Source organism: Rhinopithecus bieti, unplaced genomic scaffold, assembly GCF_001698545.2.
Source record: "Rhinopithecus bieti isolate Rb0 unplaced genomic scaffold, ASM169854v2 scaffold_70516, whole genome shotgun sequence".
Taxonomy (NCBI): Eukaryota; Metazoa; Chordata; class Mammalia; order Primates; family Cercopithecidae; genus Rhinopithecus; species Rhinopithecus bieti.
In genome coordinates this window covers 286,852-299,121 of record NW_016826783.1, presented here as the reverse complement: position 1 = coordinate 299,121, position 12,270 = coordinate 286,852, and the positions used below count along the sequence as shown (strand labels likewise).

Here is a 12,270-nt window from a genome sequence, read left to right as displayed (position 1 = left end):
TTGTTCAAGCTATTCTCCTGCCTCAGCCTCCCCAGTAGCTGGGATTACAGGCGCCTGCCACCACACCTGGCTAATTTCTGTTTCCTTCCTTCCTTCCTTCCTTCCTTCCTTCCTCCCTCCCTCCCTCCCTCCCTCCCTCCCTTCCTTCCTTCCTTCTTTCCTTTTTTCTTTTTTCTTTTTTTTGAGACAGAGTCCTGCTCTGTCACACAGGCTGGAGTGCAGTGGCGTGATCTCGGCTCACTGCCACCTACGCCTCCCGGGTGCAAGCGATTCTCCTGTCTCAGCCTCCAGAGTAGCTGGGATTACAGGTATGTGCCACCATACCTGGCTACTATTTTTTTTTTTTTTTTTCATTTTAAGTAGAAACGGGGTTTCACCATGTTGGCCAGGCTGGTCTCCAACTCCTGACCACAGGTGATCTGCCCGCCTCAAGCCTCCCAAGCTGCTGGGATTATAGCCCCTGCACCCGGCCTGCTCCCTCTTTTTTTTTTTTTTTTTCTTTCCTCCTTCCTCTCCTGCCCACTTTTTGCCTTTAAATATTGAGGCCCTCAAAATCCTGTTCAGAGGAGAAAGTGTGGGCCACAGATCCTGCTGGGGCTTGTGTGTCTTTTTCCTGGGTGTGTCCTCAACCTTGGCAAAATAAACCTCTACATCAACCGGGCTCGCCTCAGTCCTTTTCTTCGGTTGTTCACACTTGACTGGCAGCTTCCTGAAGACCATCTGTGAAATGTAGGTGATAATGACAGTGACCATCTCCGAGGGCTCCCAGGAGGGCTGGGCAAGGCCATTTGGGCTCAGAGCTGGCCAGGGTGTGTGCTCAGCATGGGGGCACCCTCTGTGGCCGGGAGGCAGGACACAGGCAGACAGGCTCTGCCTGGCTCGGCCCTGACGAATTTCCTCCATGTTCCCTCAGTGCACACTTCTTCCTGGAGATAGAAGGGTTTGACCCCAACCCTACGGTTGCCAAGACCTCTCCCCCTGTCTTCTCCAAGCCCATGGATTCCAACATCCGGCAGTGGTGAGTATGGACCCCAGCCCAACCCCCTGCCCTGGGCCCAGCCCTCAGCTCCAGAATGTGGCCAGTGACTTGCCCTGGGTCACGGGGCCAGGTCTCGCTGTGGCATGCTCCCACTGTCTATTATAAAACTTTATTATTATTGTTATTTATTTATTTGAGACAGAATGTCATTCTGTTGCCCACACTGGAGTGCAGTCGCCTAATCTCAGCTCACTGCAGCCTCTACCTCCCGGGTTTAAGTGATTCTCCTGCCTCAGTCTCCCAAGTAGCTGGGATTACAGGCACATGCCACCACGCCTGGCTAGTTTTTGTATTTTTAGTAGAGATGATTTAGTAGAGACAGTTTAGTTTCACCATGTTGGCCAGGCTGGTCTTGAACTCGCGACCTCAAGTAATCCACCTGCCTCGGCCTCCCAAAGTGCTGGGATTACATGCATGAGCTACCTCATCTGGCCCATTTTAAAACTTTAAAACCCTCTCTGTTCCCTCCGCCAACACCTCCAGCATCTCTGGCAACTGTGATGACATGGACTCCCCCCAGTCTCCTCAGGATGATGCGACAGAGACCCCATCCAATCCCAACAGCCCCGGGTAAGTCTGCCCCTCTCCCTCCTCCCACTGTGCCCACTCAGGCTGGGGGTGCCAGAGAGGCAGGATCCGGGGCCCTGCAGGAAAGAGAAAGAATCCACCATTCCTGGGGGTTGGGACAAGTGGAGTCATGGGTCCATGGCAGGTAGGACGTTCTGGGGGAAGGAGTGGAATATTGAATTTTATAAAATCCATTCATTATGAAACATTCAAACAGCAGGATGCAGTGGAACAAGAACTGTAGCACGATACTGTTTATGTGAACTAAAAATACATGGCCAGGTGCGGTGGCTCACGCCTGTCATCCCAGCACTTTGGGAGGCCGAGGCGGGCAGATCATGAGGTCAGGAGTTCAAGACCAGCCTGACCAACATGGTGAAACCCTGTCTCTACTAAAAATACAAAAATTAGCCAGGCGTGGTGGCGCATGCCTATAATCCCAGCTACTCAGGAGGCTGAGGCAGGAGAATTGCTTGCACCCTGGAGGTGGAGGTTGCAGTGAGCTGAGATTGTGCCACTGTACTCCAGCCTGGGTGACAGAGCAAGACTCTGTCTCAAAAAAAAAAAAAAAAAAAACAAGAAACAAAATACATGTGGCCAATATCCATATGCATTTTGCAAGAACACGTGGAAACAAAAGGAGATCATCCTGGCTAACACGGTGAAACCCCGTCTCTACTAAAAATACAAAAAATTAACCGGGCGTGGTGGCAGGTGCCTGTAGTCCCAGCTACTCAGTCCCAGGCTGAGGCAGGATAATGGCATCATGAACCCAGGAGGCAGAGCTTGCGGTGAGCCGAGATGGCACTACTGCACTCCAGCCTGGGCGACAGAGCAAGACTCTGTCTCAAAAAAGAAAAAAATAAAAATTGAGACCATCCTGGCCAACATGGTGAAACCCTGTTTCCACTAAAAATACAAAAATTAGCCGGGCATGGTGGCGGGCGCCTGTAGTCCCAGCTACTCGGGAGGCTGAGGCAGGAGAATGGCATGAACCGGGGAGGCGGAGCTTACAGTGAGCCGAGATGGCGCCACTGCACTCCAGCCTGGGCGACAGAGCTAGACTCTGTCTCAAATAAAAAAAAAACAAAAACAAAAGGAGACATCAATGGTTACCACGGTTACTTATCTAGTGGGAGGACAGGGAGGGATAGATTTAAAAAGTTCAAACAACATAAAATATGAAATCTCATATTCTCAAGGTAATGTCTATTAATAGGCATAGATCCTTCCTGACCATTACTGCATGCAGCCAAATATAGGTATTTTGACAGAATGTGATTGCATGTGGGTTACAAGGGGAGCCTGATTTGGCCACACAGCCTAGGGGTTTGCAGGCATTGTGACAGCCATGGGAGATGTTGGCGGCAGGTGCAGTGCCCTGCGGGCAGCTCTGGCGGGGAAAAGGAGAGATTGAGCTTGAGAGGACGTGTGTGGTGAGTTGGAAACATTTTCTGGCTCAGTGCACACCTGGCCAAGGAAGAGCAGAGGAGGAAAAAGAGGCGGCTGAAGAAGCGCATCTTTGCAGCTGTGTCTGAGGGCTGCGTGGAGGAGCTGGTGGAGCTGCTGGTGGAGCTGCAGGAGCTTTGCAGGCGGCGCCGTGACGAGGATGTGCCTGGTGAGCGTCTGAGCCTGGCGGAGGGTACGGCGCTGGGGGCCCTGCTTGGTGTCCATCTTCCCCTCCCCTCACCAACCCGTGGGGCTGGAGTGTGAGGGGCCTTGAATTCTGGCGAGGGACTTTGAACTTGACTCCGAGGAGAATGGGGAACCCCAGAAGGGTTTGGGCAGGTGAGAGTCGGGTGAGAGATGGGGGGTGAAGCTGGAGAAGGCCACTGTTCAGGCAGGGCTGGGACCCTGAAGCAGGGCGTGAGAAGGGGAACGGTTCTGGGCAGCTCCTCAGCCAGTAGCACGGGCAGGACTTGAGGACCTGGGGAGTGAGGGACAGGGGGGTCCAGCATGGTGCCATTTAGACTTGGGTAGCCTGGTGGCTGGTGGAGCCCTGAGTGTGCAGGGACCAGTGCAGTATCAGGTTGATGGGGAGGCCATGAGCTGAGTTTTATTTGCAGGCCAGGAGGAGGGGGCAGGCTGGAGACAGAGGTTCTGGGGTGGACAGTGGGAAGGCATACAGTGGGGAAAGAGTAAAAGGCCTCAGATAAGGCTCCCATGGGCCACAGAGAGCAAGGAGCCAGCAAAGGAGATGGAGGAGGAACAGGTGGAGAGGGAGGATGAGAGCGGCCAAGTGTGAGACCTGGGAGCAGGGCTGTAGAGCAGGGGCTTGAGGTCTGTGGCTGCAGCTCCCACACCCTCTGAGCTGGGCGGGCCAAGGGCAGCCGGGCCCCGCCTGTAGCTCCGTCCCATGGCCCTGCCTGCAGACTTCCTCATGCACAAGTTGACGGCCTCCGACACGGGGAAGACCTGCCTGATGAAGGCCTTGTTAAACATCAACCCCAACACCAAGGAGATCGTGCGGGTCCTGCTTGCCTTTGCCGAAGAGAACGATATCTTGGGCAGGTTCATCAATGCCGAGTACACGGAGGAGGCCTACGAAGGTATCCCGCCCACGGGGGGCCGTGCAGACAGGAGTCTCTGAGGGTGGGGTGCGGGGCCGTGGGGCCGCGGGGCCACTGCTGGCCAGGCCACGTGGAGGCACGGCTGCCACTGAGGAGCCCCAAGCATGTAGCATGGTGCTCAGGAAGCTTCAGGTACCCCTCACTTTCTTCCTTTGTTCTGCAAATAATTTTGAGCACTGGTTCCATGCCAGGCATTGTTTTTGGCATGGGCATGCATTGGTGAACAACACAGGTTAGTCACTGCTCTAAGGCTGGGCACGGTGGCTCACGCCTGGAATCCCAGCACTTTGGGAGGCAGAGGCGGGTGGTTCATCTGAGGTCAGGAGTTCAAGACCAGCCTGATCAATATGGTGAAACCCCGTCTCTACTAAAAATACAAAAATTAGCCGGGCGTGGTGGCAGGTGCCTGTAATCCCAGCTACTTGGGAGGTTGAAGCAGGAGAATCACCAGAACCCAGGAGGAGGAAGTTGCAGTGAGCCAAGATTGCCATCGCACTCCAGCCTGGGCAACAGCAGAACTCCATCTCAAAATAAATAAATAAGTAAAGAAAGAAAGAAAAAAGAAAAGAAACAAAGAAGGAAGGAAGGAAGGAAGGAAGGAAGGAAGGAAGGAAGGAAGGAAGGAAGGAAGGATCACTGCTCTAAATAAGGTAATTTTAGATTAAAAATATTATGAAAATAAATGAAGATAGTGTGACAGAAAGTGACTAGGGGAGAGCAACTTTAGCGTGGACAGTCAGAGGGGTCCCCTTTGGCCTGAGGCTGACATGATGAGAAGGATCAGGGCAAAAGCCTCAAGATGGGACTGAGCTGGGCACATGGTTGAGCCATGAAAAGAAGGCTGGAAGTGAGGCAAGACAGCTGGGCAGGGGCCACCAAAAGTCAACAGTTAGCATCATCATCATCATCATCATCAACTGTCCCCAACTGGGTCTCAATTTTGTGGATTTCTTTGTAAGTGGGCCAGAGAGGGTGCTGGGAGAGCAAATCTGGGAGAGTGGCTCCCTCCCAGGAAATCCACTGGGGAAAATCAGTGAGATGTGTCTTTATTTGAGTTTTGAAGTCAGTCAACAGCGCTTTAGGGTCTTATGAGGTGCTTGTGGCAAAAATGATTGGCTTAATTATAATTGGATGCCGTCTTGCTGATATGCTGGGGGCACTAGATGTTTGAGCTTTTCGTTTTTGTTTTTTGAGACAGAGTCTCGCTCTGTTGCCTAGGCTGGAGTGCAATAGCGTGATCTTGGTTCACTGCAACCTCTGCCTCTCAGGTTCAAGCAATTCTCCTGCGTCAGCCTCCCAAGTAATCGGACTTACAGGCACCCGCCACCACACCTGGCTAATTTTTTGGTATTTTTAGTAGAGACGGGGTTTCACCAATTTGGCCAGGCCGGTCTCAAATTCCTGGCCTCAGGTGATCCACCTGCCTTGGCCTCCCAAAGTGTTGGAATTACAGGCGTGAGCCACCATGCCCTGCCACATTTTAGCTTTTTCCAGGTGGGAGTTTAGCTTTGGCCCTTAACCCTTCTCATGGGAGAAAGTAACTGTGATTTATTATTTGAACTCTGCAGACTTTCAAAAGCATTTTTTGTTATATTATAAGAAAAAGTAAAGGATTGTGACAAACTAGAAGGTATGGAGTGGAGGAGAGGAAACCTAGGGAAGACTGCTGCAGCTGAGTGCTAAACTGTACACTGAGCTTCCTGGTAGGGAAGACTGCTGCAGCTGAGTGCTAAACTGTACGCTGAGCTCCCTGGTAGCCAATGCAAAGAGAGAAACCGGATGAACCATATTACATTCTCAGCCTGTCTCTAGGGAGTTGACAGTAGTCCTGTAGACAGGGAGGTTCAGGCCAGTGCCTCAAGCTTGCTTGTCCTAATTATTCTCCCTTTTCAGTCCCCTTTGTCTCCTCCTTTCTTCTCAGTATTGCAGGACTGATGAGCTACCCTTTACTAGCAACATGTTTCCTTTGAGGGCAGGGATGAAGTCTGTTGCCTATAGTTGATTTCCTGGTGTCCTTAGGGTCTCACATAAGAGATACTTAGTATGTATTTTTTGAATGAGTGAATAAAAGAAGGTTGTTGGTGTTTCTATGAAGGCTTTGCTGTCCTGGTCACAAATCCTTACCTCTCCCTGTTCTCAACCTCCCCTTTCCCTCTCCTTTCATGAATCTGCCTCTTGCTGGGGCGAGGAGGTCTAGGGGGCTGTGGGCACCTCCCCTCTCTCTGAATGGTAGAAGGAGCCATTTATTCTTGTCTCCCTGGAAACCAACCCCACCACCATTCTGACCCGTCTGCTGGTGCCTTCCTTCCTCTCAGCATTTCCTCCACCTGGAGCAGAGGGGCTCCAGGACCAGCAGAGTAGCATTCTTCCACACTTAGGGCAGGACCCAAGGTGACCACTCTGGCTGTCCACTCTAAAGACGCCCTTCCCCAGGCGTGTTCTGTCACACTATCTTCATTTATTTTCATAGCATTTTTTAATCTAAAGTTACCTTATTTAGAGCAGAGACTTTATTTATTCATTTATTTATTTATTTATTTATTTATTTATTTATTTATTGAGATGGAGTTCTGCTCTGTCACCCAGGCTGGAGTGCAGTGGCGCAATCTCAGCTCACTGCAACCTCTGCCTCCCGGGTTCAGGTGATTCTCCTGCTTCAGCCTCCCAAGTAGCCGGGACTACAGGCAACTGCCTTGCCTCTCTGAGTCTCAATTTCCCCACTGGGCAAAGGCGAATATTTCCTCCCCATGCTGCTAAGAGGAACCATTCACAACTTTATTAATATCATTTTAAAGCATTTTGTCAGAGGCCTTCAGAGTTTTACTTTTTTAAGCAATTCTTCAATTAAGACATTTTTATTATAAAAAATTAAACATAAAGTTAATATATTAGCATAATAAACCTCTACACATCCATCATCAGATTCAATATAACAGTTTATTTTTATTATTTTACTTTATTTATTTATTTAGAGACAGGGTCTCACTCTGTTGGGCAGGCTGGAGTGCAGTGGCACGATCACAGCTCACTGCAGCCTTGACCTCCCTGGGCTCAGGTAATTTTCCCACCTCAGCCTCCCAAGTAGCTGGGACTATAGTTGATTTCCTGGTGCCCTTAGGGTCTCACATAAGAGATACTTAGTGGCCAGGCGCGGTGGCTCAAGCCTGTAATCCCAGCACTTTGGGAGGCCGAGACGGGCGGATCACGAGGTCAGGAGATCGAGACCATCCTGGCTAACACGGTGAAACCCCGTCTCTACTAAAAATACAAACTAGCCGGGCGAGGTGGCGGGCGCCTGTAGTCCCAGCTACTCGGGAGTCTGAGGCAGGAGAATGGCGTAAGCCCAGGAGGCGGAGCTTGCAGTGAGCTGAGATCCGGCCACTGCACTCCAGCCTAAGCGACAGAGGGAGACTCTGTCTCAAAAAATAAAAAAATAAAAAAAAAAAAAGATACTTAGTATGTATTTTTTGAATGAGTGAATAAAAGAAGGTTGTTAGTGTTTCTATGAAGGCTAATTTTTCTATTTGTTGCGGAGCTAGAGTTTTACCATGTTGCCCAGGCTGGTCTGTAACTCCTGGGCTCAAGCAATCCTCCCGCCTCTGCCTCTCAGTGGTAGGGTCATACGCATGAGCCACCACACCCGGCCTAACAATTTATTTTTAATTACATCCATATCACATGAATAGAGTTTTTTTGTTTGTTTGTTTTTGTTTTTTTGAGACAGAGTTTCACTCTTGTTGCCCAGGCTGGAGTGCAATGGCACGATCTCAGCTCACCGCAACCTCTGCCTCCTGGGTTCAAGCGATTCTCCTGCCTCAGCCTCCTGAGTAGTTGGGATTACAGGCATGCACCACCATGCCTGGCTAATTTTGTATTTTAGTAGAGACAGGGTTTCTCCATGTTGGTCAGGCTGGTCTTGAACTCCCAACCTCAGGTGATCCACCTGCCTCGGCCTCCCAAAGTGCTGGGATTACAGGAGTAAGCCACCATGCCCGGCCTAGAGTTTCATTGTAAAGCAGCCCAGCATTTTACATAAGTTTTTTTTTTTTTTTAAGTCCTTTACCCATATATAGAAATTCCTTAAAAGGAGTTTTCTAGGCCTTTGACATACGTGTGTGTATATGTGCACACAGAAAAAGTTTTACTGATTTAACATAAAATAGTATCATACTGTCTATATTCTACAAGTTGGTTTTTTTGATTAACTATATGTCTTAGAGCGCTTCTTATGCCAAAATATGAAAGTCTAGCTTCTTTTCACCGCTTGGTCTGCAGTTGCGGCTGCACCCTGGCTAATTTCACCACTCCCCCATTGACAGACACTCAGGTGTTTCCAACTGTGTTGTTGTGACATCTCACAGTGCACGATCTTGTCTATGACCCTGTGGCACAGGTGCACATTTGTTTTAAAAAATACTTTGAATTGGGATATTTGGGTTCAAGCGCAAGCACATTTGAAGTTATAATAGTGGCCAGGCACGGTGGCTTATGCCTGTAGTCCCAGCACTTTGGGAGGCCGAGGTGGGTGGATCACCTGAGGTCAGGAGTTCGAGACCAGCCTGACCAACATGGTGAAAACCCATCTCTACTAAAAATACAAAAACTAGTCGGGCATGGTAGGGCACCCTTGTAATCCCAGCTACTTGGAAGGCTGGGGCAGGAGGATCGCTTGAACCTGGGAGGCGGGAGTTGCAGGGAGCTGAGATCGTGCCACTGCACTTCAGCCTGGGCAACAGAGCAAGACTCTGTCTCAAAAAAAATTAAAAAAAAATAATAAAAGTTATAATAGTTATTGCCAAAGTTGTCTCTAAAAGATACTAATTTACTCTCTCCCCACAACAGAGTACAGAAATACTCATTTCCTACTCATCACTAATACTGCAAATTATCCTTCCTTTTTTTTTTTGGTCTTTTCCAGTCTGGGGGTGGAAAGGGTTAACTCTTTAGGTTCTGATTTTCCTTTTCCTGATCATCACTGATTCCAAACATCTTTCACTTTATTTACTGTGTATCTTCTCCTCTGTGAGGTGCTTGTTGATGATCTTAGTTTTCTTTTAGGTTGTTTGTTTTTCTATTGATTCGTAGGTGCTTTTATTATATTAGAGACTTTTAAAAACACATTGCCTTTTTTTTTGAGATGGAGTCTCGCTCTGTCGCCCAGGCTCAAGTGCAGCGGTGCGATCTTGGCTCACTGCAAGCTCCGCCTCCCGGGTTCACACCATTCTCTTGCCTCAGCCTCCCGAGTAGCTGGGACTACAGGCGCCCACCGCCATGCCCAGCTGATTTTTTGTATTTTTTAGTAGAGACGGGGTTTCACCATGTTAGCCAGGATGGTCTCGATCTCCTGACCTCATGATCCGCCCACCTCAGCCTCCCAAAGTGCAGGGATTACAGGTGTGAGCCACCGCGCCCAGCCACCTTTTTTTTTTTTTTTTTAAGACAAGAGTCTCACTCTCTAACCCAAGCTGGAGTGCAGTGGCGCAATCTCCACCTCCTGAGTTCAAGTGATTCTCCTCCTTCAACCTCCCAAGAAGCTGGGACTACAGGCGTGCGCCACCACACTCAGCTAATTCTTTTGTGTTTTCGGTAGAGATGGGGTTTTGCCATGTGGGCCAGGCTGGTCTCGAACTCCTGACCTCAAGTGATCCACCCGCCTCAGCCTCCCAAAGTGCTGGGATTACATGTGTGAGCCACCGTGCCCGGTCCAAAAACACATTGCCTTTTTATATATCTCAAATATTTTCCCCAGCCTATCACTTGTCTTTAACTTTCACTAGGATGCGTTCAGGAATACAGAAATCTCTGAGGTAGGGGGATTGCTTGAGCCCAGGAATTCAAGACCAGCCTGGGCAACACGGCAAGATCCTGTCTCTATAAAAAATTTAAAAAATAAGCTAGGAGTGGTGGTGCAGGCCTGTAGTCCACACATGTGTGTGTATATATGTACACAGAAATAGTTTTATTTATTTAATTATTTAACATAAAATAGTACCATCATGTCTGTAGTCTACAAGTTGCTTTTTTTGATTAACTGTATGTCTTAGAGCATTTCTTATGCAAAATATGAAAGTCTAGCTTTTGGGAGGTTGAGGCAGGAGGATCGCTTGAGCCCAGGAGTTCAAGGTTGCAGTGAGCTATGCTCACACCACTGCACTCTAACCTGGGTGACAGCAAGATCCCGTGTCAAACAAACAAACAGACAAACAAACAAAAACCAAAACCAAAACCCCCCAAAACCAAAAACCTTTATGTAAGCAAATATGTCAGCCTTTTCTTTACCGTTTCTGCCTTTTGCATCTTGCTTAAGAAGGTCTTCCTGACCAAAAGGTTAGCTATAAACCAACTCTCTAATTTGTTTTAAAGCTTAGTTATTTAATCCACCAACACTATTTTTGTTTATGGCATGGTGGCAGCTCTTTGGAAAATCTTGTTTCTGCTGGTGCATTTTGAGACTCTCTCCAGCTCCAGCCTTCTGGTCCCTTCCATCTGGAAGTTCTCTGGTCTCCAGCAGGCTTAGTGTCTCTCCCTTCGCCCTTCTTTCCTCTTGCTGTGTCACCAGCATATCATTCACCCACCACCAGGGCTGGATACCTAGATCTTACCTGCGACCCCTTCTCCCCAGCTGGGCATCCTGAAGGCTCTTTCTCCTGAGGGTCTTCGGGCTTCCACCTTTCTCCACCCTTCTAGTGCCCTCCGCCTCCCCTTAGTCCAGGCCTCATTTTTTTTTTTGAGATGGAGTTTCACTCTTCTTGCTCAGGCTAGAGTGCAGTGGTGAGATCTCGGCTCACTGCAACCTCTGCCTCCCAGCTTCAAGTGATTCTCCTGCCTCAGCCTCCCGAGTAGCTGGGATTACAGGCATCGCCCCCACGCCCGGCTAATTTTGTATTTTTAGTAGAGACGGGGTTTCACCATGTTGGTCAGGCTGGTCTCGAACTCCTAGCCTCAGGTGATCCACCTGCTTTGGCCTCCCAATGTGCTGGGATTACAGGCCTCATCATTTCTTTCACTGGTCTGGGCTGCTTCTAACGCATCCTCCAATTATGCAGCCAGAGGGGTCTGAAAACACCCATGCACCATACCCCCAAAGTCTCATCATGCCAGTTTCCTAATTCAAGGCCTTCTGTCACTCTGGCCCTTAGCATAAGCTCTGCCCTCTCACCCTGGCTGTGAGCTGGCCCCACCCAGCCTCGCTAAACTTCTGAGGTCCCAGGTAAGAGAGCTCTGGGAAGCCCCCTGGCGCTCTCTGGCTGTGAAGGGCCCTCTGGGTACCGCAGCTCCAGCACCCCTCTGAATCGTAGCACCTAGTTCTCAGTGACACTGTGGGCTTCTTGAGGGAAACAATCGAAGTTGCATCTTGTGCACCCCTGACCCCCCAGCACCTGGGGCCGGAGCCCGGAGCAGGCGCTCCACAAACATTCCTCGGGTCCGCGCAGGCAGGAAGGAAGCAAAGAATGAAGCTGGGATTCCTGGTAGCCGGCGACACAGACCAGAGCTCTGATGTCCCCGTGGGTTCGGGGAGGGTATGGAGGCCAGAGAGGGTGGGTAAGAGGCCCCCGTTCCCGGCGCTGAGGCTCCCGCGCTTCCTGGCCCGGTCTGCAGGACAGACGGCGCTGAACATCGCCATCGAGCGGCGCCAAGGGGACATCGCGGCCGTGCTCATCGCCGCCGGCGCCGACGTCAACGCCCACGCCAAGGGGGCCTTCTTCAACCCCAAGTACCAACACGAAGGCTTCTACTTCGGTGGGTGCCGCCCCCGCCTGGCGCGGAGTCTGGGAGGAGGGAGGAGGGAGAGGAAGTGAGCGAGGAGGGAGGAAGGAAAGAGGGAGGAGGGGGAAGGAAGAGGAAAGGACGAAGGAGGAAGGAAGGGAGGAGGGAGAGGAAGGAAGGGAGGAGGGAGAGGGAGGAAGGAAGAGGGAAGCAGGAAGGAGGGAGGAAGGAGGGAGGGACAGGGAGGAGGGACAGGGAGGAAGGAGGGAGGAAGGAAGAGGGAAAGAGTAAGGAAGGAGGAAGGGAGGGAGGAGGGAGAGGGAGAAAGGAAGAGGGAAGCAGGAAGGAGGAGGAAGGGAGGAGGGGAAGGGAAAGGGAGGAGTGAGA

The 12,270-nt window shown here is 50.4% G+C and overlaps 1 protein-coding gene across 4 annotated transcripts in view; it reads left to right on the top strand.

Annotated features, from left to right (window-relative positions):
• TRPV3 (transient receptor potential cation channel subfamily V member 3) overlaps window positions 1–12,270 on the top strand; it is a 55,403-nt gene that overhangs the window by 14,551 nt on the left and 28,582 nt on the right. For 2 of the 4 annotated variants that reach the window (XM_017863620.1, XM_017863619.1), the window contains exons 3-7: window positions 914–1,018; window positions 1,523–1,609; window positions 3,070–3,224; window positions 3,979–4,155; window positions 11,776–11,916. In XM_017863620.1, the coding sequence (XP_017719109.1) occupies window positions 914–1,018; window positions 1,523–1,609; window positions 3,070–3,224; window positions 3,979–4,155; window positions 11,776–11,916 (665 nt within the window). Of the gene's footprint in view, window positions 1–913; window positions 1,019–1,522; window positions 1,610–3,069; window positions 3,249–3,978; window positions 4,156–11,775; window positions 11,917–12,270 lie in introns of all 4 variants that reach the window. The other 2 variants (XM_017863618.1, XM_017863617.1) reach the window with 1 other exon arrangement.